This window comes from Symphodus melops (assembly GCF_947650265.1).
Source record: "Symphodus melops genome assembly, chromosome: 10".
NCBI classification, from domain to species: Eukaryota; Metazoa; Chordata; class Actinopteri; order Labriformes; family Labridae; genus Symphodus; species Symphodus melops.
This window is the reverse complement of record NC_136700.1, coordinates 16,322,319-16,350,085: the sequence shown is the minus strand read 5'-3', so window position 1 is coordinate 16,350,085 and position 27,767 is coordinate 16,322,319. Positions and strand designations below refer to the sequence as shown.

At 41.1% G+C, this 27,767-nt stretch overlaps 2 protein-coding genes across 4 annotated transcripts in view; one reads left to right on the top strand and one right to left on the bottom strand.

Annotated features, from left to right (window-relative positions):
* Positions 1–27,139, bottom strand: part of veph1 (ventricular zone expressed PH domain-containing 1) — a 56,081-nt gene extending 28,942 nt beyond the window's left edge. For 2 of the 3 annotated variants that reach the window (XM_079354354.1, XM_079354355.1), the window contains exons 1-5: positions 26,407–27,131; positions 26,015–26,233; positions 22,825–22,999; positions 1,480–1,643; positions 62–271 (exon numbers count right to left, since the gene is read on the bottom strand). In XM_079354354.1, the coding sequence (XP_079210480.1) occupies positions 62–271; positions 1,480–1,643; positions 22,825–22,999; positions 26,015–26,233; positions 26,407–26,544 (906 nt within the window). In that variant the 5' untranslated portion in view covers positions 26,545–27,131. Of the gene's footprint in view, positions 1–61; positions 272–1,479; positions 1,644–2,493; positions 2,575–22,824; positions 23,000–26,014; positions 26,234–26,406 lie in introns of those variants that run through there. The other variant, XM_079354356.1, reaches the window with a different exon arrangement.
* On the top strand, positions 9,234–17,868 carry ptx3a (pentraxin 3, long a). Its single transcript, XM_079354365.1, has 5 exons — positions 9,234–9,391; positions 10,757–10,899; positions 13,008–13,167; positions 13,471–13,907; positions 16,022–17,868. The coding sequence occupies exons 1-5, from the start codon at positions 9,378–9,380 to the stop codon at positions 16,678–16,680; spliced, it is 1,413 nt and encodes a 470-aa protein (XP_079210491.1). The 5' UTR covers positions 9,234–9,377; the 3' UTR covers positions 16,681–17,868.
* Positions 27,140–27,767: the final 628 nt, after the last annotated feature.

Genomic DNA, 27,767 nt, shown 5'->3' with positions numbered 1-27,767 from the left:
CTTAACATTTTTATCCCTGTGCCATTATTTTATAAGAGTTTGAGTGTGTGTCCATTTGTACCTCACTGATGATACCCACAGCTCCATGGATTTTAGCCATGTGACCCAGCAGAGCAGGGTATTGCTGTCCCAAAATCCTTAGTGTTGGCAAGAAGCTGACCAGTGAGGAAGGGCTGGCCTGTGACACATCCACAAGCGCTCCAAGCAGGGCCTCAGTAAAGGATTCGTCCTGTAGGTAACTGACTAATGCGGGCACCTGAGGGCTCAACATCTGAAGGAGTGAGATGAAAACAAAGATCAAGAGAGAAGAAGGTTAAAGTGTTATTCATTATTTGGGATCAAAGCAGTAACCCTGTCAGCACTCAGAAACAGTAACCAGCACAGAGGGTCTGGATGTGTTTTTAATGAAGTCTGATGGTGAGAGGAGAGACCTTGGAGCGGGATGAAGGGACTGGTGACTAATAATAAACAAAAGCTTAACTGTCGGACTGTTTGGACACACTGAGTGAATGAACAGTTCCTCCTCATTAAGTGGACAACACGAGACAGGATCAGACTAACAATGCCAAACATGTTCATCCCTCGTGCTGCTTCTTAACAAGTCTGCAATTCAAGTTATGCAATTTCAGACTTTCATTTTTTTTTAAATCTCTTTTCCATAGTTCGTAACTTCCAGTCAGTCGATTTTGGGATGACGGTTCTTCGGTAACTATTTTGATGAGTGCAGCTACAATCAGAGCAGAAATATGTTATGTGTCTGTGTGGGGGGTAGAGACCAGAATAACTCCAGATGGCTGGTTTAGTCTCCCCAGTGCTTCACATGTGAGTGAGCCTGTCCATGTTTTAGCACAAAGTGCTCCGTTTCCTGGTATGTGGTACTTTCCCCCTCATGTTAAACATCAGGAGCTCGGCTCCAAAATATGCAGGATTAAGGGAATTCCTACTGAGAAATGTTTACTCCACATTCACTGCCATGTTTCTTCACTTCAAACTACGTTCCAGTGGCTTTTGGGCATGTCCAAATGAGCTCATTACACGAAATGGCCCAGTTTATTAGTAATGGGTCTGATTAATCTTGACTCACGTTACCAAAAAAAGCAACACACATTTAAAGCAAAGTCAAGATAAATAAAGGATTAGTTTGGGTTGTGCTTTTATTTCATAAAACCTCACAGTCTGATCTGATACCACTACCTCATTATTAAATGAAATAATAGTACAGATGTTATGAGTCCATCATCTCATGACTATTCCAAAGCTGAAAACTAGTGCTGACATAAGTATTTTTAAATATAACACATACGATTTGTAGACAAGTGATCTTGGTTAAAGTGCAATTAATTCTTATTTGCATATATGGCTTTACAACAAAGGCTGAATGAATGTGTCATCGATAGTTTGACTCTCCTCGAGTGCACTGTTCTGTATTTCTAACAAATTGTTCAAACTGAATATAAAACTTTCAAGACCAACTCTTACAAGTGGGTGTTGTTCGGCAACAAGTTGAAGCAGTCTAATCAGGTGTTGTTGCTCTGGGGACTCCAGCTGTGACATCATTGCAGTGAGGTTTCCTAGGTGACAGTGGATGGTATCTGGTTGTCTGGGGTAGACTGAGGGAAGCACTCGTAACAGCATGTGGTTACCTGTCAGAGAGAGACAATGATCGGTCTGTAAAAAGCCTGTTAAAGTTAAAGCTGACACTTTGCCAAGACAAAAGTATACATGTATGTACGGTAATGGTGGTGTTAAGATTTTGGATGTCAAAGGAGGTTCACTTTGGATAACAGTATTTAGAAAGAGAAAGAGAACAATGATTATTGCAAACACAAGATGTATAATTATGCACACAGGGGCGTTGTTGGCCAAGTGGTAAAGGTGCGCACCCACTCTCTCTGTCCCTAATTTTCAACTCTATCCACTGTCCTGTCTCTCAAATAAAGGCACTAAAAGACACCCCCCCCCCCCCAAAAAAAAAGCAACCTGAACATAGCAAAGGCATACATACAATGAACCATGACACTGATCTATGTTGGTTTTCAGTTATTTGAGTGCTTTCAGAATCACAATCAGATGAATACAAAGAAAAATGACTAACTTGTTCTTGTTGATGAATGTGTGAAACAGGATCACTAATTAAACATGAGTCGATGAGGGGAAACTGTATTGGCTTCACTGAGATCCAAATGGGAGAATTCTTTTCAATTCACTATTAACTTCTGCTTAGCAAATGTTTACCATGTTGTTAATCAGTGAGCTGTGGAAACTGTTTTGTTACTGTAGACCTTATAGGACAGCTAACTTGAGGAGTAGTTGCATAACAGTGAAAAAAAAAACCTCATGGCATTTAGGGCCTGATTTAATAAGATCCTAATTAAAGAGTACTAAATTGCGTGTTCACTCCAAAAAATTGCACGTTTGGTTTGTGGGCGTTTGGCAGGTGATTTACCTATTATAATATAATATTTGCGTGGGTGACGTCAGGTGCAAACCTTGTGGAGGCGGTAGTATTTTAGTCAGGCTTTTGCCTGTTCTACTGGTTTACATAATGGAGAGTTTGGACGGCAAGCAGGACGACTGCAAGCGCAAAAAAAGGTATTAGTGGGAGAGGCAAATGAATGTCAGTATTTTCGAGTTATAGCAGATAAATCTGAGTATAACAAAAATAACATTTGGGTTGTCAGACAACCAAGGAATTAAAACGTGCCTCTCTTTTCTTCCCTTCATTTTATGAATGAATTGTCGTACATTGCGCAGGAAGTAAGAGCCGTGTCCTTTGTGGTGCACCGATCGGACAATTGCGCACTAGACAGCAGGTCAGCGCAGTGTGTGATCAGATATAAATGCCTTTGCAAAAGGAGCGCACCGAAGAGACGTGCAACCCGAGAAAATGGAAAAGCTCAGTTTAAAATGTCATGTTGGCGAAAAAAAGGACGACATAAGCGTCAATGTTGCAGTTCTTTAGAATGCAGAGGCTGTGAATGTTCAGTACTATTATTATATCATGGTATTCCTCTTTGTTAACAATTATTGAAGCAGAATCTAAAATAAATGCGTGCGATTTATTCATTGACACATGCTATTTCCTGAATTTCTTGGATTAGCACGTTCCTTTCAAACGTGTTCAATTTAGACACCGTCACAATCACCGCAATTTTTGCCTTGCTTGGTAAATCGCATTGCTTGTACTAGCTTCATTTCTTTGCAATTTCTCCTCGCAGTATTTTGCACGCTGGGGCAAAAACGCCCTATATTGCATATTCAAAGGCGAATGTACTAAATAGACTAGACGTGTTATTTTGCTCAGATGAAAGTCACAATCCTCACTGCACGTTGTTAGTACATCAGATAACATGCTTTTTGCTGGTGGTATCAAGTTTGGACACGTTTTAAGACATGCAAACGTTTAGTAAATCCGGCCATAAGACCATGAAAAGAAGACTTTTCATGTCTTCTTTTTTTTTTTTTTTTTTTTTTTTTTATCTGTTTCTTGTTGCTTTGTTAAGAACACACATTTTTGCTTTTGTTTTCCTCAGCAACAACACATTATCCCCTCTCATGAGACAACATCTGTGTAAATGAAACGTCCCCCATTTGTTGTCAATATTCCTGAAATCGTGTAAATGCATGTAGAAAGAAGTCGGTGCTGATGCATGACTGGACAAAATGGCATTTTATAAATCTACAGACGGCAAACCAACAAAACCAACAGTGTTACCCAATAGCCTTTGACTCACGCATACGACAGCTTAAAGTGATTCACATTTCTGAACAAAGACTCTTTTTCTCATAACTGAACATTCACAGCCTCTGCATCCAAAAGAATTTCACCGTTGACATTTATGTCTTCCTATTTCCCTCTTTGCGCCAACATTAAATGTTAAACTGGGCGTTACGCGTCTCTCCCCCAGGTCTTCGCCTCCAGTGCGCTCCTCTCCCTATCGCGCTGGTCTCCTCTACAGCCCCCTGCTGATTGGCTGTAGGACGCTTGGATTGGGGGAGCTCACCACTGCTTGTATCCCCGTCTTCGATACCTCTTGCTAGGACATATATGTCCAATCAGACACAGCGCTGAGCAGCTGTCTGGTGCGCAATAATGGTCTGAGTGTAGCGTGAGCCTGAGCGCTTGTGCCAGAGAGGACACGGCTCGATAGAGGGGAAAAGAGGCCAAGTTTGATGCAGAGGTTTTCTGATAAGCCACATTCAAACATACTGAACGTTCATTTGCCTCTCCCACTGTGCTTGCAGTCGTCCTGCTCTCCGTCTAAACTCTCTGTGACGGAAACAAGTAGAACACACAAAAGCCTGACTAAGACTACCGTCTTCACAAGGTTTGCACCTGTTTATCATTCACACAAATATTCTCAGTAAATCACCCGCAAACCAAACTTGCATTTTTTTTGGACTGAACACTTAATTTAGTACTCTTTAATTTAGATCTTAGTAAATCAGGCCCTTTATGTAAAATGTTTGTCAGCACAATTACTCAGACTGTATGATGCATACTTACATTAGTGTATTCACTTATAAGCAAGGTAAAGTTGATGGGAAAATCATTCGTTTTGCAGGTAATTGTTTATAACCTCAAGTAGCTGACAGTTAAAATTTGGCCTGATGATCACACTTTTCCAAGAGTTAAGTGTCATGGCAGCATGTAAAGTAAATCTCTTAATCAATTGTCCACACAGTCAGACATGTCTACAGCAAACGGAATATGTCCAAACCAGAGAGGTGAACAACACCTCAGATACACACCGCTAAATTTCCATTTATTTAACAATATGAATGTTAAATGAATTGAAGGGAGATGTATTTTCTTAACATATTTTAGCACCTCTGTTCAAACAGCTCGGAGGTCATAAGGAGGTTATGTTGAGAACATAAAACTTTACAGCAGAAACACAAAAAGAAAGGTTTTAAATTACAGGTGAGCTCCATCTATAAATCTGTTTAATCACAGGCTCAATCCTGGAACAGATGACTTGAACTGATAAACCCAAGGTACTGAATGTACTGTGCAACACGAAGCACACGAAGGCAGCCCGAGCACAGCCTGGCTGGACTCAATGTGCAGTACTGCTGTGACTAGTTTAGTTTCAACAGGTGCTTTGTAAAATCACCAACTCTATCTGTATGAGTGTATGTGTGTGTGTGTGTGTGTGTGTGTGTGTGTGTGTGTGTGTGTGTGTGTGTGTGTGTGTGTGTGTGTGTGTGTGGTTTCTGACCTCAATGTCACCATTCCACTCAACACCCAACTTGTCCTCCTGACTAGAAAATTGTGTTAAAAAAACCCTTTCTGACCTTTGTTCCCCCCCCTCACATGAATGTGACCTTTTCAATGCTCACTCAGATATTTCCCTACTGATCTGTCAGAGTATTGTTTGTCTTTTCATTTTTGTGAAGAGGCAGGAAGGAGAAAACGTGACAGATTTCTTTCACAGTGAGGAACGTTACACTCGACTGCTTGCGTCTGTGGAAAACTCTTCACGAAAGACCTAATTCAGGTTAAGTCTTTGGGGATAGACCTTCACTGCTTGTTGCAGGTACTGCTTTGAGAAAAAATTGAAGGATGAAGGAAGCATTGAATGAAGTACACTTTCCTTATGGGACCCGAGTTAAGGAATTAAAGTCTTAGCTTGTTTAAGTCATTGTTAAACTGAGGGACAGAGGCAACTGATTACGTTATCATCAAGTTAACTACTCGTTATCTTTTGTGTCATCGTTCATAAAAGAATCCAACAATTAGAAAAAGTCGATTCTCCAGTCTGGAAGTGTCATAGTGGATTGTAGCATGCTGCTTGGCTAACCCCGAGAGCATCTTTGGAGCTGATAGATCATCACCAAACATGACTGTATTTCCATTCTGCTATAAATGGTTGAATCCACAACAAGACAGTTCCTGGCTGCAGTGACATATACGTAAATATTAACTATCATTGCAGCTCTATTTTCAACAGGACAGGAACATTCCATTCATATGGACCATGTACGTAAGTTGCCAAGATAAACTCCGAAGCACTGAACTCTTATGCAAGGGAGCTTATTGTACGGGACAAAAATGCAGAGATCAGCACAAATGGTATCCAGGGGGTTGTTTTATAGCTTTTACGACCTATATGTGTTTCTGCAGCTAACAGACATCATCTGTGTATGTGCAGTGTGTCCGCTAAGTCGTATATCAAGCTTCTAGAATGACCTCAGGTGGGTGAAGGCGGGACAAACTGTCAAGCCCAAATGTTAGAGGCAGGAGTGAAACATGTATCTTTAGATTTCTGTAGATGGTTGTTGCATTCTTCTCCCTGCTTTCTTCAACACACTATAAATAATTCAAAGTACTGGGGGCCATAAGAAGCACGTCTGCCCAGCTCTGTTGAAATGATCCTGCAAACAGACAGAACAAAGACAGAAGGTGCATCAAGACTCAAAATGTCTTCATGTGTAAAAACACTTTAGGTGTTAACCATAAAGTGGACACCATACCGTCTGATATTTATAGCTCGAACTGCATTTACACGTTTACAGTCTCTCCTGCAGAGTTCATCAGTCTGTCCTTTCACCTCGATACACATGTCAAATAACCCACACGCACTGTTCACGAGGGGGAAACTCAACGTCCACTCTGGCAGGAAACTTCCTCTTGTTCTCGTCTCACATCCACTTTTTAAGACTATGACGAGTCCCACGAACGCAATTACTCAGCAATCCGATCACTACAGGCTGAGAAGTGCAAACAGAGCTGGAATGAACACATGTGCATCTTTAAAATCTTACCATGTGCAGTTATGTTGAAAGTATGTAACACTGGAGAGAAAGTTCTTAACCAATTGACCTGATTCAAAGCTTAACAACGTTGTTGCTGAAGTTGATTATTTTACGTCTAGTTGTTCAAGGTCTTACTGTCTCCATCAGCATTTAATGAATATCATACTTTGTTCTGCTTTGGCCTCACAGACATACTGTATTAACTGTTGTCATTTTCCCCAGTAAACAATCTCAGTACTTCTATAATAAATATATATGTGATTAGAACAATGGGAACCATAATATTAAATGCACTCTATTACCATACAGGGCATTTACTGAATTAACTTGACCACAAAGTCTGAAGACCATTGGAGTCAAGTGTCAAAGATCAACACAATACTTGAAACTGACACAATTGTTTTCTTTATGTTACTAGTTATCAGTTTCCTTGTTTGTTTAAATATGTTTTGTCCTGTCCTTATTTGACTTTCTGTTGCAACATTGAAGTTTGTCCTGCTGTGATGATACAGTTCACAATATTCAGCTTTAAGCAGAAACATCTGATATACGAGCTTATGTTGACATGAGTACATCAAATGTCTGTGATGAATCATAAATACATCAAGTTTTGGAGTTCGAGGTAATCAAACTTGATTTTCATACGAGATAAAAAAAAGGACAAAAATCCAAAGAAATTACACTCTCCTTGAATTTTATTTTATTTTTTTAGGATTTCTTCACAATCGGTCACATTTCAAGAAGCATTTCACACTGGCAAAAACACAAACATGCACGCTAAACACGCATGCACACTGAAGTGATTTCTTGTCAGAGAAACACGTCTGATGTGATTCCAGCTGGATGAACTCCAGTCTCAGGTGGCAGTTTGGAAAACAAAATGTGGAAACATTTACTCTGCAACATGCAAACTGCACATACCCTCATGACTGTTTCTTATTTAGGTTTTTTAATCTTAAATACATTGTGTTTTTTTCAGCTTTTGACCTTTTTATGGCAAGGCATTATAGGGTGTTTTCTACCCACAGTCCAGGTGGACTCCCCTATCACAACAAAGCTCTGTTTGAATGACCCATTCAAACAGAGCCTGTTATTGAAGAGCACTTTTTAGACAGTAAAGAACCTAGTGTCCTCACTTCACCTCACCAGTTGACAGATTAAAGCAGAAATCATTCAAACATCATTGGGTCTAGAGTTTAGAGCCAGCGTGTCTCTCACGTCATGTACTATCAAACTGTTACCTTATTTTGAATACATTTTTGGAGTGTTTATGTTTTTCCAATATATTTTCCCCACCAAATTCCAAGAATTACAGCTCAGTGGCTTTTTGTCCACAGACCTAAATGTGGTATCAATAGAAAGATTAGAGTGGAGGCTTTCATCGGACCTCGCTGCACGGTCTCAGTGTTTTGAGTTAAAGGACACACATGGGTGTCCTTCAATGCACCCTCCTCAGTGTTTTATGAACTTTAAAAGTTGTCGTCTGAGAGGAGAACGGCCGAGGAATGTGATAATGTGGCCTGAAGAGAACAAGCATACGGTTAATACAAGAATGAGACTCAATGTTTCACTGCCAATATAAATGTAATAAAGTACTGAAGTACACTCTGCATAGTTTGAATACCTGTATTCATCATTGTGTTAATTAGAGTGCCATAAAATAGTGTTTATATGGATATGTGAGCTTTGAGTTTGTATTATAATAGAAACAATGACTGAGAAGTTTGTTTTTGCTTCATCTTAAACACTCAATCCATGCTCAAAATAAATACCATTTTATAAGAATCCAGGAGGAATCACTGCTGATACTAAACCAAAAAAAGTGTGAGTCATCACAGGATATTTTTCAGAAATGTCTGCTGCGCTACTTGTGCTATAGGTGCAGCTTTTCTTGAGGATAAGGCTTCTCCACACGGACGACAAGTGAACAATTGTGTGTTTCAGAAAGCATTTGAAAGAGAGAGAGAGAGAGAGAGAGAGAGAGAGAGAGAGAAACCACAATGAGAGAAAGACTGGCAGACAGAAAGGTGGAGGGAGGGGAACAACATGAGTGGGAAATCCTGAAATCTCATGAGGAAGCTATTATCTCCATCCACTTAAAGATGCAATCACATAATGCACAAGAAATAGAAACGCCCACACTCTCATGGCATATGAAAGCAGTATATGCACACACAACTCTGCACAGACACGCACAGTGAGGCTCACAAATAAATAAATAAACAGAGCAAAGCAGGAGAACAATAAACCCATTTAGAAACCCCCGATGTCTGGGTTCTATTCTAACGTTCCCTAAAACACACACACGCACACACGCACACGCACGCACACACACACACACACACACACAATCTCTGTATGGGGCAAAAATCTGAGAAGTTTATGTTCCCTGCTTCCTCCTCCTTCCATTCCCCTCCCTCTTGTCTTCTCTCTGTGAGTCGCAGGAGCAGCAGTTATATCTGATTACGACACACAGGCTACCTCCAACGACGCATTACTCACCGCCTCAGTTGCAGGCTGAAACGCCACTTCTACATTTCTATTGTGAGAGCCAAAGGTTTTCACAAGGACGGAAATTTTGTGATTTTTTTTTTTTCTACACGTCCACGCTTCTTCAAATGCCTCATATGCTGTAATGTTGCTCTCTTTTTTTTAAAAAGAGTGCGGGGTAAAGATTAGGGTCCAATAAGTGCTTTAGGTCACATTAGGGTTTTCCAAGGGTTTAGTTTGAAGGTTTCAGGATTTACTTTGTTTATTACAGCTATGCTGCACATTAGGTGTGTCTTTTGGGAATAATGTTAAATTGATATGTACATTGGAACCTTGAGCCACGTTAAAGGGATACTTCACCCATTTACATGAAGATGTGTATCATTAGAAACATGGTAGTAGTGTTAAATGGTCGTGAATCCAACCCTCATTTTGCCCTGAGACAAGAAAAATATGTTTTTCTTTGCCTGGAAGTTTTCTTCATGTGATGCAATATGACGCTTTTTGCATGAAAAAAAACAAGGTCTGACTCCGTAATACAACAGCTTGGCAATTTAGATTGATACATTTAGCCAAATTAACACAAGCCAAATGTCTTCAGTTGAAATGACATCCTTCATCTTGTTTAGTTGGTTAAACAGGTCTCTGGGGCCAACATATACTGTAAGAGGAAATAAATCCAGACAGAGCAAGCGTTGCAAGCTGTCACGTGATCAGTCTTATTGGGAATAGGAAAAAAAAAGTATGATGATATAATTATTACACACACTTATAGTTCATATATAGCCTAGCTTAACTTCCGACTTAGCAACATTGTGTTACTTATCATTTTGGGTGTTGCCCGCTTTTTGGGTGTTTTGTCCTACACATAGGTAGATTGTTTGTTTGATTCCATTGTTTGTTTGTTTGTTTGTTTTTTAGCTCTGTCCAACTTCGCTGTCACTGTGTCTCCACATATCTGCATTTAGAAAGACGAGGTATCAAAACTTTTGGAAATAAAGTTAAAAAAAAAAACTGTGAGTGGGAATTTTGAGAAGCAATCAACCGGATCTATTCCAAAAGAAAAAAAAAAAGGATAGGCTAAGGCTGAGATCAACAGGTTTATGGATGAATACAATAAATCAATGGAAGGTTGTGTTCAAATGTGTGGGGTGTGCGTGTGTGTGTCTGGTTGAAAGAGCCAGAGAGGGAGACAGAGAGAGTAAGACAGAGAGTGAGAGAGAGAAGGTAAGGGAGAGAGAAAAAGAGAGAGAGAGGGGTGGGTAGTCATTAGGGAGGAGGGACAACACTGTATGAGGGAGAGAGGGCTTGAAAAAGAGAGTGGTGGACCTGCAGCCCTTTACAACGATAGACAGAAGCAGCAGAGACAGACTTACTGTTACCTTCTCTTTGATACACACACACACACACACACCTACACACACACAAAGGAGCAGGCAGACAAAGAGCGGACCTGAAGGCTACCAGAGACACTCATTTATCCTCACACACTCTCTCACACACTCAGCAGCATGTTTCGGTGGAGGCTCCCCCAGGCAGTGTGCGTGCTGTCGGCCTGTGTCTGTCTGCTGCTGGCGTACGAGGATGATATTGAGGTCAATTACACTGACCCCTTCTACAATGAAATCACAGAGGGAGACACGCCAGAACGTAAGTGTTCAACTGTGCATGTGTGTGTGTGTTTGTGACAGCTGGAACAAATTATTCATCTGATTAACATTTCTCAGATTTAATTTGATTCTTGAGGCGTAAAAATTGATTTCTTGTAAAATTATGGCCTGGGGTGGCGAGTGAGGTGAGCTTAGGACATTTGATTCAGTGTCCTGAAAAGTTCAGTCTATAAGAAGTACCTTACTGCTGTGAAACGACAGAAAAAGGAACCCTTTTGGTCCTATCCCACTTGTATGCTTTAGTTACTGTAATTAGCTTGTGTGATTTTGCTGCTTCTTCGTGGCTTTATCCTTCATTTTTATGTAAGATGTATTTAGATTGTTTTTTTTAACCTTAAACTTTATATTTAAAGAGTGGGAATGACCCTATCAACAAAAAAAAAAACTGAAGCAGAGCGGGAGAAGAGTTAACAAGTAGCACAGTGTGTGTGTACAGTATACAGACTGTTGGCAGACACACAGTTCGTGCAGAAGATGAGAAGATCAAAGAATATGCTGAGCCAGAAAATGATAGAGCTCTTTCATCCGCCGACCAGTACCAACACATTACGGCATGAATGACTGGCCACCGATCACTGCATCACACTGCCGCACATAGTCTCTGTCAGCTGATTTGGAAAAGTATCGCTTCTTACATGAAAGAGAAAGTGGGAACATGGTGGTGGCATTTTGCATTTGTTTGTTGTTTCAATGCTGGCAGGAGGGAACGAGTTGTAGGAGGGATAATTGCAGCACCGACAGGTTTGCTCCGGGTTCAATGAGCAATGTCATTAAAACTGACGTGAGGCGAAAAAGAACAGCGGACTCAACAAATAATTAAGAATAGTAAATACCAGCACATGGATTACAGCAGAAAAGGGAAAAAGATTGCAACTGCCTACCAAAGTGGGAAAAGATGGGAGAAAGTAAAGAAGGTAAATGTACAGAGCTCTTAATACACTTGATAGACTATTAAGAGAAGTTATAAACTCACTCATGTGAGTGCAAAGAAGGAGAAAAGGGGACCCGCGTCGTCACAGCCTGGAGGAAGATGCTGAATGTCTTAAAGCTACAGTAAACCCAGACAGTGAGCTATAGGGATGCGTTCCATTTCCCATGAGTTGTTCAGACTTATTGTACATAATAGTGTACAGAACATAAACTTAAACATCAACTTGAAGAAAGAATTCCTCCTCCCTAAAGGCGTTTCATTGTGACGTAAAAATCAAAGTATAAATGGCATCGATTCACTGAAGACCCGCAGACGTATCATTACAGGTTTTAACAGCTTTTTTTTTTACAAATATAGCTGAAGCAAACTTATACAGTAAAGCTTCAACAAGCTGCAGGTCAGCGCAGCAGCAGAAATGCTCTAACAAGCCCTGAAAACAGGTAACTCCCACAAAAGGTCAAGAATCCAAGCTGATGTTGTGAAAGGTCATTTAACACCATACTCACTGCCACATCCATCAAAATACCTGCGGCAGACATGTGCTTTAGCGTGGTTAATCATAGGGAGCAGAGTGCGCGGACCTTCTGCCTAATTGTCTTGGGGGGGATAGCCAAAACAAATCCTGCTGTGCTGTGATAATGCTTCTCTAGAAGAAGTAAGCATAGTGTAATGAGAGTCTCTAATCAGAGTGTCTGACACATGTTCTCCCTCCTGCTCTGTTTGACTCTCTTTATGCGTCACTGCAGGTCTTCTTTCTGTTTTTCTCTTTACAATAATGGCCTTGAGGTTTCTTTCTAACGTAAAGAGATCATAGCATGTCCATCTCAGCTTCACTTCCTGTGCGCCTTCTCTGAAGCCACATCTGCCCAAGCATCTGGGAAATGATTACACTGAAGGAGCAATTCACTTCTTTATGTCAGATCTGCAGATATAGAATAGGACGATAACATGATTTATACTCCTTCTCAGAGACTGAACATGAGATACATAAATTGGACTTAAGGACTAAATCTGCAAATTTACTGGGAAATCAGATCATTGAAGAGTCTCCTTATATATAAAATTAGAACCTGAATACGAATAATCACGTTTTGATTTAGTTTTCATGAAAGCATAACTTTTATTTCTTTTCTCCTTTCTTACATCTATCTCTGCAGCCACACCAAGCTCGACTCCCTGCAGTTCTCCAGACCTGACCAAGTGGGACAAACTCTTCTCAATGCTGGAGAACAGTCAGATGAGGGAGAATATGATGCTTCAGTATGCAGATGACATCATCAAGGTGGAGCTGGGGTCACTGCGTGGGGAAATGCTCAGGTTGGTTGAAGGGTGAAAACATGAGTAATTACGCTTTCGTGGGGTGAACGACGGAATGTCAAAGGATCAGTTCACATTTTCAAAGACATTTGACCTATTAAACTATTTAAATGATCAATTCACAATCAAATTGCTGCCAATGTGTTTGTGTTTATCACCCTGAATTACTCAACACACGGTTTTAGTTGAATGTAAGATCAATACCTGATTCAATCCAGTGTGTTTATGTGACTGTTAAGATGTTTTTGGAAGCCTACAAACTGTTTCTGAAGATGGAAATGAACTCTTATGTTCTTTCTTCAGGTTTGTAGCCCAGTATGGTGGCTCATGCGGGGTTGCTATGGAGTCAGCAGGAAGAAGGATGGCCTTGCAGCTGGAGGGCCGCCTCAAAGAAACCATGGATCGCTTCAAAACCAAAGACCAGATTTCTGCCTCTGCAGGAAATTCTTTTGGGAATTCCAACCACCTTGAGGGGATGCTACAGCAGCTCCTCACTGCAACACGCAGTCAAGCTTCGCGACTCGCCAAGTTGGAGACCAGCTGCTTCAACAGCCCAGGAGCCAAGATGGTAATGAATCCAAAGACAGGATCTCATTTTACAGAGGGAACAGCTGGGCATCAGGAGCAAGCAGTGACATCACAAGATGCGACTTTGGACACTCTGCTCGCTGCGCTGCAACAGACCAGAGTGGAGCAGGAGGAGTTACTGAGGTCATCCAGGCAAAGATACCTTCCCGCAGGTAAGAAATCCCTCTTACCATCAGAAACCTGTGTCTGCCTTTACCTGTTGGGTTCAGTTTCTATGTACTTTTCTTCACCTTTCGCAACAGTTCAGCCCAAACAACTCTCCACATTCAATTTGTATTTGCCTTGACACATTCACATCATGCTTCAAATAAAAGAGTCAGACCCCCCATCTGTCAGACCTTGTTTCAGAACAACTAATCATGCCGCTTGGTTTTATTCTAAATACCTTTCCCACTTACTCCTGGTCTGTAGATCTCTTCAAGTGTTAACCAATCCTGTTTCCTTCATCTGCCAACATTAGTCTCAGTCGAGAAAGTCAAGTCAAACATTGAGAAAATGGTCAAGTAAGCAGGTTTTATGTGAGCCCTATGATGTCTAACTTTATCATATTACTCTTGTTTGTCAAACATACAAACACATTTTGGTGAGAGAAATCTGTGCATTCAACTCTTATCCTGCACAGATGCTTAAAGTGTCTTTTATGTTGAAAGATAATAGAAGAGTCTGAGAAATAAAGATAATATAGAGCTGAACAGAAGTTTTGTAGGACTGACTCTGAGGACAAACTCATGCCAGCTTCAAACAGCATGTGGTGTTAGTTAACAAAGCTACTAATGTGGTTTACCCTCCATCCTCAAACTAAACAGTGAGTAATTACCACGTAACTTTAGAGATGAAGTGACTAAGAGTAGGTCAAAAGACAGCAAAGCTTCGTCCACGAAAGAAACCACATGTGTCAGTAAGACAAATTAATGTCCTGGATTTATTCAAATAAAAGTGGCAAACAAAAAGGACAGGCTACATTACTCATCTAACACACACGCACACACACACACACACACACACACACACACACACACACACACACACACACACACACACACACACACACACACACACACACACACACACACACACACACACACACACACACACACACACACACACACACACACACACACACACACACGTTTAGTTCAGTAATATAAAGTGGCCTACATACAGAGCACAGGAAGGTTTAATCATAAGCAGGTTTCTACAAACACTACGCTACAGCACGCTGGGAAAGCAGAACCAGATGGAAACCATCATGAACAAACACTCAGCAGGTCTAAAACATTTCTGTTCACTATTGTTATTTTTTAGTTGCAGAAACCTGAAACTGATGTAACGTCAATATTTAGGATTTCTGATTGTAGAGTGAGTGTCTCCTAAGTAGATGGGGGGGGGGGGGGTGTGACTTAGTCCAAAAGAGGGGAAAACGGACGCGTTCTGGATAATAGCAAAGAGCTTTCCTCATCTTAAAATGAAATGTCTCCATAGAGAAACATGAGCAGTCCTGTCTTTAAAATCTCCAGCAAATCCAACAGTGCAACATGAAATGGAGGCCTGTATGAAAGAGTTACACTTCAGTGTTTGAGAACAACTGAGGATACATGAACGATAAAAAGAGGAGAATGACGCAAAAAAACAAAACAATGACCCGTATGTATGAGTGCTGGAAAAAGCTTCCTCAGAATGATCTCATCACCTGACTATTCAAACTCAACATCTACTACATATAGTACCACCTGATCGGCCTTCAAGCTTACTTTGCCACCAATGACATGCATCAGTGAACTTCTACCATGACAAGTAATTTCAATTTAAGCCAAATGTTCTTTACCTTTGACAGTGTTGAATACAATAAATCTGTTTTAAAAAACAAAAATGTAGGAACATTCATTGTGTGCTGAGTACAACAAAGCCTAAAAATAGCATAAGTAGATTTCACTGGCGTCTCAATCATTACTAGAATAACAAAAGATTATGTTGAGACTAGCGGGGAATCACGGGAGTTTTCTCTGCTCCTCCCTTCCCACTGATGCTTGAATCCAGTTTAAAGAAGATTCAACCATTGTTAAGTAAAATAGGGGTTTACTTTGATTCCTGATCATGCATGTTTGTGCAGGTTATTTTCTCTATAATACAACCATGTGAATCAAATCGAAACTCACAGTTTGTGTTGCTGTATACAACTTTATCGACCCATGTTTGTTTCTCGCCAACAGCTATAAATAATAATAAACCTGAAGTTGATGCTGAATACAATCTTCTTGTTCTTTAGGCTGTGAAGCGGCTCTCCTCTTCCCCATGCGTTCTCGTCGAATCTTCGCCTCAGTTTTACCAGAGGTCCCTCTCTCCGTCTCCGCCTTCACAGTCTGCATGTGGGTAAAGCCAGCCACCGTCTCCAACAAAACTGTACTCTTTTCTTACGGAAACCGCCGCAACCCATATGAGATTCAGCTACTGCTCGCTCAGACTTCAGCACTCTTCACAATAGGAGGAGAGGCCCATCTGGTTGAAGCACGGGGCGTGGTCAACGCAGGAAGTGCATCCGAATGGATCCATTTGTGCGGGGCTTGGTCGTCCAAGCAGGGTCTGGCCTCCCTGTGGGTAGGTGGGAAAAAGGTGGCGACCACCCCCGGAGTGGCTGAGGGTCATGTCTTACCCGACGGCGGCTCAATGCAGCTGGGTCAAGAAAGGAACGGCTGCTGCCCAACGGCTCAAAGCACCGGGGTGCAAGGGTTTGAGGCAGGATTCGATCAGAAGTTGGCATTCGCAGGGAAAATAACAGGAGTGAACATGTGGGACAGAGTTCTGTCAGAGGAGGAGATTTCCCAGCAGGCTTTCAGGGAGGGCCAGGGCTGTGAGCAGAGAGGGAATGTGGTAGCGTGGGGAGTGACGGAGATGGTGCCCCATGGAGGCGCTCAGTTCATCAACTAACAAATGTGTTCACTTTTCACAGTAGATGTTGTCATCAGCATCATCAGAGTCATATTATCTCAACAAGCTTTCACGCTAAAACTGAACACCTGCTTAAGTCATCACCCCCTTGATCCATAGTTAAATATCCAATATCCATTCAATAACCATGTTCTTCTCAAGACAGATTCGTATGCATCTTGTTCTTCATTTGCACACATGAACACTAATGCTGCAAGAACTTTCACAGGAGATGTTCAAATGTGAGAAAGCCAATGCTAAAAGATTGCTGTAGCCAAACCATTTGAACTGAGGCCTTACGATACACACAGACTAACTCACACACACACACACACATTCACTTATTGACTTGCCTTCAGATAAGAAAATGTATGTAATAGCAGGAAAAGTGCTGCATGCAGCATTTACCAAAGGAACGGCTCTGACGGTCGTGCAGGCGGAAGAAAGCGACAGATCTCACGCTAATAAAAGGGACTGTCGAGCATTTTGTTCTCTTTCGGTGGTTCATCCCGAGTCACTGCAAAGACTGGTCAACATGAGTTAACGTGAACAATACTGTGGGGGGGGGGGGGGGGGGGGTTTCTACATGTACAGTCGCAACTCAAAGCAGAGTTGGCCACAATAAAGTGTTCATCATGATTTCTCACAGCTATGTGATGCTAAATGGCTGAACATGCTCGCCTTTCACGCATGGTCAACATTCATCTTCCTAACCGAGTGTTTTTCTTATTCTTTTAATAATAGGAATTCCCGTGAATTTGTGAAACGTTTTTTGGTTGTTGTTTTTTTTTTAATAAAAGCAGTTAAAAACCTTTTATTTCCAACTTGTACTCATCAAAGTGTTTACATTCTCTTGTAGTCATAAGATTTCTGTTTTGTTAGTTCTTGTCAGTACAGTAGGTCTGAGGTATTTTAGGGTAATAACTTGTCTTCTTTTTTGTCACTGCTTAGAGTAATGAGTAAAACAGTATTTGTAACATGAGAAATGCATTTTTTTATAAAGAAACTGAGGACAATGTTTACATATTCTTATCTTTGATGAGTTAAGCTGTCTTGTATTATACTGTAAATTCCTTTATTTTTATTCTTGTGAAAGGTGAAATTGAATGTATTTTGTAAATAAAACATATTTTGATTGGATGAATGGAGCGTGACGTATGAATAAACATTTCAAGTTATATAACGTTACTTGTTGGATGCAGTGTTTTTGTTTTTTTTATTGTTGGCGTACTGATGCTCTCAATATGATCGCTGATACAGTTTTCACTGAAACACGTTCACAGGTATCAGAGGAGAAACTTTCTCAGAATGCAGGCCTCCTCCCTTGGAGCAATCTGTGTTTCCATGTGTTGTGAAAGGACATTCAGGCATTCAATCCTCCAACCTGCAGTTAGTGGGCAGCCAGCCAAACATTTTTTTAAATATTTTATTTTTACAATTTCTATTTTACATACTTTATTCATATCTGAGGGAAACTGTGGTTTACACTGTCATTGATTTATTATCTCATACACGTGCACAAACAGGACATGCATTAGTGTAGAGATGTCAGAGTGGGGCTGCTACACAGGGAGCGCACTAGAGCTGTCTGGACTTTAGTGCCTTGCTCAAGAGCAACCCGACAGTACTCAGGAAGTACACTGACCACTCTCCAGCTACCAGACCAAATTCTATACATTGGGAACCCACCGCTTTCCAGCCCAAGTCCCTACAGACTGAGCTACTGCTGCCCCTTATCCAAGTGTTAGTTACATTATTCACTTGAATATACTTCTTCAATTATTGCAATAATGAAACAGAAAGGGATTAAATACATGAATGATTTGTATATTGGAGGTACTTTGCCTCATTTACGCAGCTGCAAGCCAAATATAGAATGTCTGCCTCAAGTTCAATGATGGACTGCATGATGGAGCTCTGATGAACACGGAGGTGTGTGTAAACACGCATGGACAGAGGGGTTGAATATGGAAATAAATGATGAAATTTAATGAATGTTTATGTAATGTGCAAAAATGTTCAGTTAACACCAGACACAACCTAATACAGTCTGAAACACTCCTCAGACTCACAGGAAAAGCTACAGAAATGTTATCCTGATATCCCACCAGTTTGGAAGCAATGTAAATCCCAGGTAGGTCCTTTTGAGACTTTTGGTAAGAATGGTTTCCACTCAGCTCCATGGTAGTGATCCTGGGTTCCTCTGTCAGTAAACTTCAAAGAAGAACATGGGCTGGTGATTTCAAAAAAGTATGTATAGAAATTGGATTATGTGGCTTCATTTATTTGTGGCTGGGAGAATTGTCACATACTTTACACCTGGACTGAGATTCTATAGTGAAGATAGAGGAGACATGTTGGATAAAACGTGGGACCTGATACTGAATTATCTTAAAAATGTGTCCTAGGAATTGGCTATTTAAAAAAAAAAAACTCAGTGTTTATGTGGATTTGTTTATGTCAAATTCATCTATATTTACTAGATGTAGATGTTTTTGTTTATAGTACCCATTCTTGCTATGACCATGAGATATGGTTGTTGTTATCTAAGATGTGAGGTCTTCTGTATGTTATGTGTTCTTTTCTTTCTTTTTCCCTCTCTCTTCTCTTTTTTTGAAAATCAATAAAAAATAAAAGAATATTGCAATAATTACCACGTACTTATCAGAGTTGAGTTTTGTAAAGTGTAGTCCTGAATATTGGAAACCTCAAATGACTGTTTATTTTAAAGGGACTTAAAAGTTAGTTCATGAAATGGTTCTACTGTTAACATAACATTTTGTCTGATTTTTATGCTGCTTAATGTTGATCAAAATGCAATCTTTAAAAACATTTGAAACGGTAGACACCTACCATTTGGGCTGCTGCTGACACATGCTTTCATTTTGCACATCCTGCTGCAGGCCCATTAGTGACATCAAACAGATCCTGCAGTTACAACCACTGCACAGTCTCCAACTGTGTTACCACCAGGTCCAGTTACGAAATGGAAACGCCACCTTTCACACTCACTCTCAACTAACCCACCTGTTTAAAACCTCTCTCAGTCTTAACAATAGACGACAGCGTACAGGACGTACTCATATTTCGTAGCAGGGGAGCTTGGAAAGACATAAAACTTTGACAGATGACACATTCCTAACTTCAGTGCTAACTTAGGATCAGGTTTTACTAAGAGAAGGAGGAACTCGTGGCTCTAAAATCCCTATGGGGCCAAAGCGGTGCCATATGTTTGTGTGTGCAGATACTGATGTGAGTGTGTTTTTGTGTGGATGTGTGTGATATCTGATAATGTCTCAGTCCTGTTGTTTCAAAATGTAGCAGGTTATAAAACCTTCTCTCTGTATCCTACTGCTGCCGTCCTGTAGCTAGTACACACACACACACACACACACACACACACACACACACACACACACACACACACACACACACACACACACACACACACACACACACACACACACACACACACACACACACACACACACACACACACACACACACACACACACACACACACACACACTCGCATTTTCTTCAACAAAAAGCACACTGTAGAGCAACCTCAAGGAACAAAAAGTATAAACACACTCACAGGCAAAACCCATCCATTCTGCTCGTATGTGTAAAAACACATCACACTCCCATTGTCAACATGTCCTAAACCCCATTACATCAGCTCACTTCCTGAAGAGAGGGCTGATGGGAAAAATTGGGATCATCTGCTGTTTCAAGCTCCGTGTGTGTGTGTGTGTGTGTGTGTGTGTGTGTGTGTGTGTGTGTGTGTGTGTGTGTGTGTGTGTGTGTGTGTGTGCACTCTAAGCATGCTCACATTTGTACGCAGTCCTGTGTTTGTGTGTTCGTGTTTACGCTGAGGTTTGTGAGGAGGGTAAGAGAAGGGCGCTCGTGTTCAGAGCGCAAGAAGACTCTACTGCACTCAGCGATGGCTTTCAGCTCGGGGTCAAAAAGTGAAAGAAGAAACATCCACCTGCAGTCGTTTTAACAAAGCCCTCACTTTATCCTCTCTGCACTCTCACAACATTATCTTTTGTGCATGAGTGTGTGTGTGTGTGTGTGCGCGCGCATGCGTGTGTGTGTGTGTGTGTGTGTAACCCTTTACAAAGTAATGACATGAGAGCCTATGTCAGAAAATTACAAAAAGTGCACATAGAAAAAAACTGCAGTTCTGTCAGTGCAAAGTTTTACACATCACTTGTTACTTCTCAACCTTTTCTGAGATCCAAAAAATATAAACCTGGGAAGAAAACCACAGAAAGGTCTTGGTGTTTAGATAAAACAAACCGAATCGTAATTTAGCTTAATAAAGGTTTAAAAGTTAGAAGGACTTCTTTCAGCTCCTGCTCTGTATGATTTAAATAACAGTTTGAATTGGTTTGTAAAAGAAATTCTATTGTTTTAAAAAGAATACTGTTCCTTAATCACAGAAACATATCTACATGATCTGTTTGCTGATGTGTAAGTCTTTAGAGTTGACATTTGGTAGAAATGAGGAGGCTCATCTCCGACTCAAACCTTCCGCTGTGTTAACCCGCTCATGATAAAAAAAAGAAGAAGCTAACACCAAAATATAAAGTGTGGTCCCGGCAGAGAAAGTGCTCCATGAGAGCACCTCACTCAGAGCTGCAAGAAGATGTTAGAACCACGTGGTACCAGCAATTAGTGTGTTAGTGATGTGCTAACTGAGCAAACTTGTGTTGCACGATTTAAATGAAGGAAAGACAACTACACGTGCAAATGTGTATGTTCACATAATCTGCAAACGTACTTATCACTATTTTAAAATCTATTTCATATTAAACCTCTTTGTTTAAAGTTGAAATGTTTGAGTGTGCGTGTGATAGAAAGAGAGCTGACAGAAGAACATTTTGTGTTACTCTTGGCAACGTACAAGTGAGTGTTTCCCATGTGAAAAAGCCGCCACTTTCATTTGAGTGAGTGTGAGGGATTAATAAAAGGAGAGAGAGAGAGAGAGAGAGAGAGAGAGAGAGAGAGAGAGAGAGAGAGAGAGAGAGCTTTCTCAGGCAGTAACCTGCACTGCACTAAAGAGTTCAAAGTGTAGATGTAAAGGGTAAAAGGGAATACAAATGTTTCAGGCAAAAGCTGTCTTGAACCACAGAGCACAGGTCAGCTTTAATCCCCTTTGCCAGCCTGAACAGTAAAGATAGGACGTCGCTGAAAGTACTGATCAGATTAAAGCAAGAGGACAAATTCACCTTCCAGTCCTGAAGGATTTCCACGGCACATCAGTTTGACTTTTAGAGGACACATGCCCTTCCTTAGATAGATTCATCGTCTGGGCTCCTTGCTAAACAATCTACATATAATTCCTTATGGGGCTGAATAAATGAATGTAAAGTAAAAAGCTTTTCTCGCTTCCAAATTAACCTTCATGCTTCATTAGAGCGCCATCAGAACAACCCATATGATTCACCATCCTTTCTATCCCACGCCAATGCCAACCACGACAACATTCTTCGCTTTTAATGGGATGCAATTGTGATTTGTTGATCTCAACAGCGATCCATTTCTCGCTGTCAAGAAAACCAGCTCATCATGTTGTCTCAGCTCTGCTAACGTTCCCCCCCCAGCCAGAGAGACACATTTATCTCTGCAAGCTAAACCCACAAGTCAACCATTTAGTTGAATAAATATGATAACATGTATTATGACCTTGTTTCCAAATCCTTTAAATCCATATTTTAAGTAGAGCTTTTCTCTAAAGCTCCCGATGTGAGTGTCTGTCTCTGCAAAGGGCTCACACCCACACATGCACATTTCCCCAGGTGCGTAACAAGATCTGTATCTACAGTAGAGTAAGTGGGACAGCCGAAACGGAGGACAAAGAGAAGAAGTGCACTGCAGAGTTCTGGATTTAAAGTGGTAAAAATATTACTAGAACAAACGAGATCCCTTAAAATCAACTTTTACAGAGTCCATCAAAAACACAAACACAACTTTACTCACCCTAGTTCCCTTGTTAACAGCAAAATCCAGTAAGGTATGACAGTAAAAAAATGTGCTCACTCAGACACATTTGTTGTGTGCATGTGTGTTAGTATTTTTACATCATATAGCGTATGAGTTCATTTCTGTGTATGAATAGGTGTGTGTGTGTCATACCTCCCAGGACGCTGTGTGTTATGGCCTCTGTGTGCTCAGCCAACAGATCGGCCTTTGCTATAGCAGCCAGAGAGAGATAACTGGACATGTTCCTGCTCAGCTCCTTGTTCCCTCTCTGCAGGAATCGTACCGCTACGGGCACCGCCAGCACCATAACGGATGGGCAGCTGTAGTTCTGATGGGACAAAAAAAAGATAAAGGAGGTTTGAGTGGGCGGGAGTGACGGTACATTCAGGGAAATGAGGAAAACACATTGGCTTTCATTCAGAACGCGGCAAATCACCTTTTCATATTCACAGTAAAAAATAAATCTGTGCTGTAAGGGAGAAGCCAAGTCATGTGATTTATTTATCTTCAGTGTCTTTTTGTGTCTGTGACTGGGTTATCTGATGTAACATTTGGTCAACCCTTATTAGATAACACCCTCGAAAATATAAAAACAAATCAAAGAAAATCAGCAGGGATCCGTTAGATGAAGATCCAGCTGTCTTGTCCTGAGCTGGTATTAAGACAAGAAAGAAATTAACTATAGAAATAGCCTTTATGTTTATGATGTACAGCTCAGCTCACCAGGTGTTTGATCTGGGGATGAACTCGAAGGCGGAGCGTCAGCTTTAAGACAGACTGAAACGCTCACATTGCTTTGTGATTCAACTGTGGAGGGAAGGAGCTGCTTTTTGTGGATGAAAAAGGTGAAGACGTTTGTCGCTGTGAACATTTTTTACAAAGAAGACTGAGGAGAAAGGGATCGGAAAGGCTTTAGCACCCTCAACAGGACACACAGAGACCGAAGCCTGTTTGATCCTGCAAACGGTGTGTGTGTGTGCGTGTGTGTGTGTGTCTGTCTGTCTGTGAGAGTGTGTGTGTGTGTGTCTGATCCAGCTCCCCAGGTTCTGCTGGTACTGTTCATCTCACAAACAAGGAAAGAGACTATCCCTTTGTTTCGGTGCTTATTTTAAGCTACAGATGTCTTTTTGGAAAAGTAAGACAGATTCAGACTTTTAAAACTCGACTTGTTGTGATAATATGAATTATATTAGATATTAGAGTGAAAATTCTCCTTTACATTCCTTTCATGCATCCTCACTACATTCATGAGACTGATATTGATACTGACATCGCTAACGGTTATCGACACTAATAATAAAGACTCATCTTCATTTGGTACAAGAGATATTCACGACATAAGAGACGTCTATGTGTGAAACAAGAATCTCAAGCTTCATTTTACTGCTTTAACACCTGAATCAAACACCTTCACACATAAAAGCCAACATGACATTTCTACATGCCCAACAACACATGTATTTTACGTTTCAAATGGGAAATGGAGTTGAGCTTGCACAGCTCAATGGCATGACTGGTCCACTGTTTGGCCGACAGCCAGTGTTTAAAGAAAGAACCTGCGTTCAAAATGAGGCACTGTTTATGTAAAAAGGGATTGGAGCTTAACTGTACTCTCGATTCTGACTGGTCACATACCTGTCTTAAAAAGTCCACATCCCTCCTGAGCACCCACTTTTATTCTTATCCTTCCTTCTCTGCTTCTACTCCAGAATACCCTGAATGTCTTTCAAACCGATATCTATCAGTTTTAAAGAGCTGAACAGTCCTCCCCTCTCGCTGTCTGTCCCGCATACTTTCAACCACATGATGGCAGTGCAGACAATGAATTCACAAAAACGGGATTATTTACTAATCAGGATGATCCATCAAACAATTTGGATACAATCACAGGCCCTAATTTGAATCTGAATTGTTTTTCCTGGGGGCACCTTCACAGGTTCCTCATAAGTGTACGCACAGGTTTAGGTTTCATTACTAGAATATCAGCACAGTGCCGATGAAGCAGTCGACCCAAAAAACAGTAAAAATGCTGTCATAAGTCAGAAATCTGTGGGCACATACATGAGTGTGTGTTGTGCAAATACAAATAATGCTCCTGTCATTCTGTAGCTGACTTCTGTGCTGTCTGTGGGAGGTTCAGCGGCAGGCTGGGAAGAGTGTCTGTGCATCAAACCCACAAGGAGACAAACAGGACAGGAGACATGAGAGGAGAGACAAAGATAGTGAGAGGGTAAGACAGAACGTTTCGAGGCAGGGTAAATAGGTAGAAGGAAATCAGGGGAGGAAAGAGATCAAAGAAGGAAACAGCGACAGTGAGTGAAGAGAGAGAAGTGCTGCTGGAGTCGGGACATCAGAGCCGGGAGCCGGCGTCAGAGCTGTCAGAACTTTTAGTCTCACCTCAACGTGTGTGTGTGCGTGCCTTTCATGAAGAATCAGCCTCATTACACTGGTATTAAGCACATTCCTATTCCCAGAGGAAATGGAAAAGAGTGAAAGAAAGTAAGGGAGAGGAAAAGAGAGAGCGAGAGTCCCTCTAATTTTAAGCCTTTTTGCACTGGAGGTCTAATGGGAAAAGTAGGCAAGATTTACATTTACATTTAAACGACCTCCAGCTCTGATGATATAAAAAAGACGTTTGCTCTTATTAGCATAAATCACCTTTGGATATGTTGCATGATGGCTGTTAAGATTTATGCCTCAGTTTCCACTTCTCTTCCTCCTTCCTTATTTCCTTGCCATCATAACATCTTGGATACTTTGCCTCCTGATGTTTGCTTCTTTAAATAGCAGAACATCTGAGGCTTGTTCTCTGCAGCAATCTCAATTAAAAAAATAAAATGCAAGTGTATTTCTCAAAGTGTTGGTGTCAAGAATTGGTAATCAAACTGGGGGTTTGGACCTCTCAGGACGTCACAAGATATATTCTGAAAGGTCTAAGATAATTGCTTTCTCCTCACCATATTTCCTTAATAGGATGTTTCATCAAACTGAGAGGACAATATAACTAACTGGCTCAACTGCACATGGCAAATAAAAATAATCAACTTGTAACAAGAGGTGTATCACAGGCAGTTGTGAAGCGGTTTATTGTTGGGTATACTCTGGCTTCAACAGTGACTAATGAGAGATATTTACAATATGCAACAGATGAAATTACCCTATCATGGTGATGATTGTCAAACGAGCCGTCTGTATTCTGTAACACAAAGTTACATTGGAGACTGCACCTTGACTGCCTGCAGCTTTGCTCGATGAAACGTGCACAGATTAAAACCTTGGTCTGCAGTCATTGCTTCATTTAGAGGAGTGAAACTGTTGATAGTGTGGGGGACAATGTTCATACCTGCAGGATACAGCTGGTGATGTCGGAGGCTATCTTGGCATGTGGTGTGTCCTCTGTGTTTTCGCCTTGCGGGGTGAGGTTATGTTCCAGGCACGACTCCCACAGCCCCACCAGTGCCCTGCTGTGCTGCTCGATAGAGCCCGTCTCCCTTATGGCTGTGGTGATCCGAGTTATGCAAATCTCCACCACTGCCTGGTCGTTGTCATTGGTCAAATAGTCCTGTCAGTCAGCAGACAGTAAGAGAATGCAAAATTATGTACACAGTGCCAAATCAAGGACAAAAAGATTAATTATGGATAAGATGAATAATTCATTAAAGTGACAGTTGCCCTCTAACATTTGAATAACAGAATCTATGTGTGCCGGTTCTGGATCTAAACATGTCGACTAACCTGTGAGCAGGAGATAGCCTTGATCTGGTCCAGAGCCTGGGACAGACAGTCTTTGATCTCTGTGTCCTCCAGAGAAAATAGATCCCCCGCTCGCGACAGATCCCTCTGACCCAGCACCCGGCTGAACAGTTGGTGCATCCTTGTCCTGGTTTAGGACTCCTTTCGGACCAGCTGGGACTGGTGCTGCCCAGTTTAAGAGCCCTTCATTGAGAATATGCCTTGCATGATGATCGATGTAGAAAAAAAAAGAAATTCAAAAAACGTGTTCCACTTGTTTTATATGACCATTTATAGAATATTCAGCGTCCTCTGCATTGTGTGTAGAAGTTGGAAATGAACAATTTCTCAAATTAAATCATCTGAAAATGCAGGCAGTATTTAAGGCATCCTCGGGCCTTAGAAAGCTCAGAATTGGCAAAATTAGCTCAAAGAGTCACATAGGAAAGCCTTTTATTCAGTTAGTCGTTTCAGTTTTGGTTGTAATCCTCTTCACTACGGTCCAGGATCAGGTTAGTTGGACGAGCTTTAAAGAGTTTGGCCCAGTGCTTTTTTGGGTCTGCCGGTGGCCTGTTACCATGGAGACAAGGCACATTCGGGAGAAGCCAGAATTTCTACAGCTGTCCGGAAGGAGAGAGTTGGAAAGAGAAAAAATAGATTAATTAAATAGAAGTACCTGATTCTATCATACAGTACACAGAATCATGTTCTTACAAAAAAACACACAGTGAGCAGCTGAGTCTGAGGAAATGCGTTATGCCCCAGAAGCACTATCAGCAAGCATTTTTGGTCGTGAGACTGGTTTGCACCACCGTCACAGAGTTACCTTCATATATTCTTCCATGAAAAATTCACGTGCAAATTCAAAAATCTTTATTTGCCCAAGAGGGAAATTCATAGGAGCAGTAGCATTAAGATAAAATTAAGAAGCAGCAAAAAACCCCTCTTTAATATTTCAGTTAAATGTAAGGTCATCTTTAGGGTGGTGACGTATCCATCCCTCTCCCTATAAAAGTTGTTTACTCTCTGAACTCTTTCTTTTCTTCTCTTTACCTCTGTACAGAAACTGTCCAAAACAGTTCAAATGTAATTTTGTGAATTTGAACTAATTGACTCTTTGGCAATGTTTAACAAATCTGCTACAGACTTAGACCAACAACACAGACACAGACGCACACAGACACACACTCCCCCACTCACCGAGCATGCCTGGGAATGTGTTTCTAGTTCACATACTTGTTTGCTTTAACCGTGCAGCCGCAGTGACATGTTTGCGTGTCTGTCCGTCTATTTTATATCTCGTGATGAGAATAAATCCAACTCATAACCCACGTCTTTCACAATTCAAAGACAACATTAAATGA

Coding starts and splice junctions, on each gene's coding strand:
- ptx3a (XM_079354365.1), top strand. Junction 13,168..13,470: donor CTGCGTGGGGAAATGCTCAG/GTTGGTTGAAGG, acceptor TTCTTTCTTCAG/GTTTGTAGCCCAGTATGGTG. Junction 13,908..16,021: donor GCAAAGATACCTTCCCGCAG/GTAAGAAATCCC, acceptor CTTGTTCTTTAG/GCTGTGAAGCGGCTCTCCTC.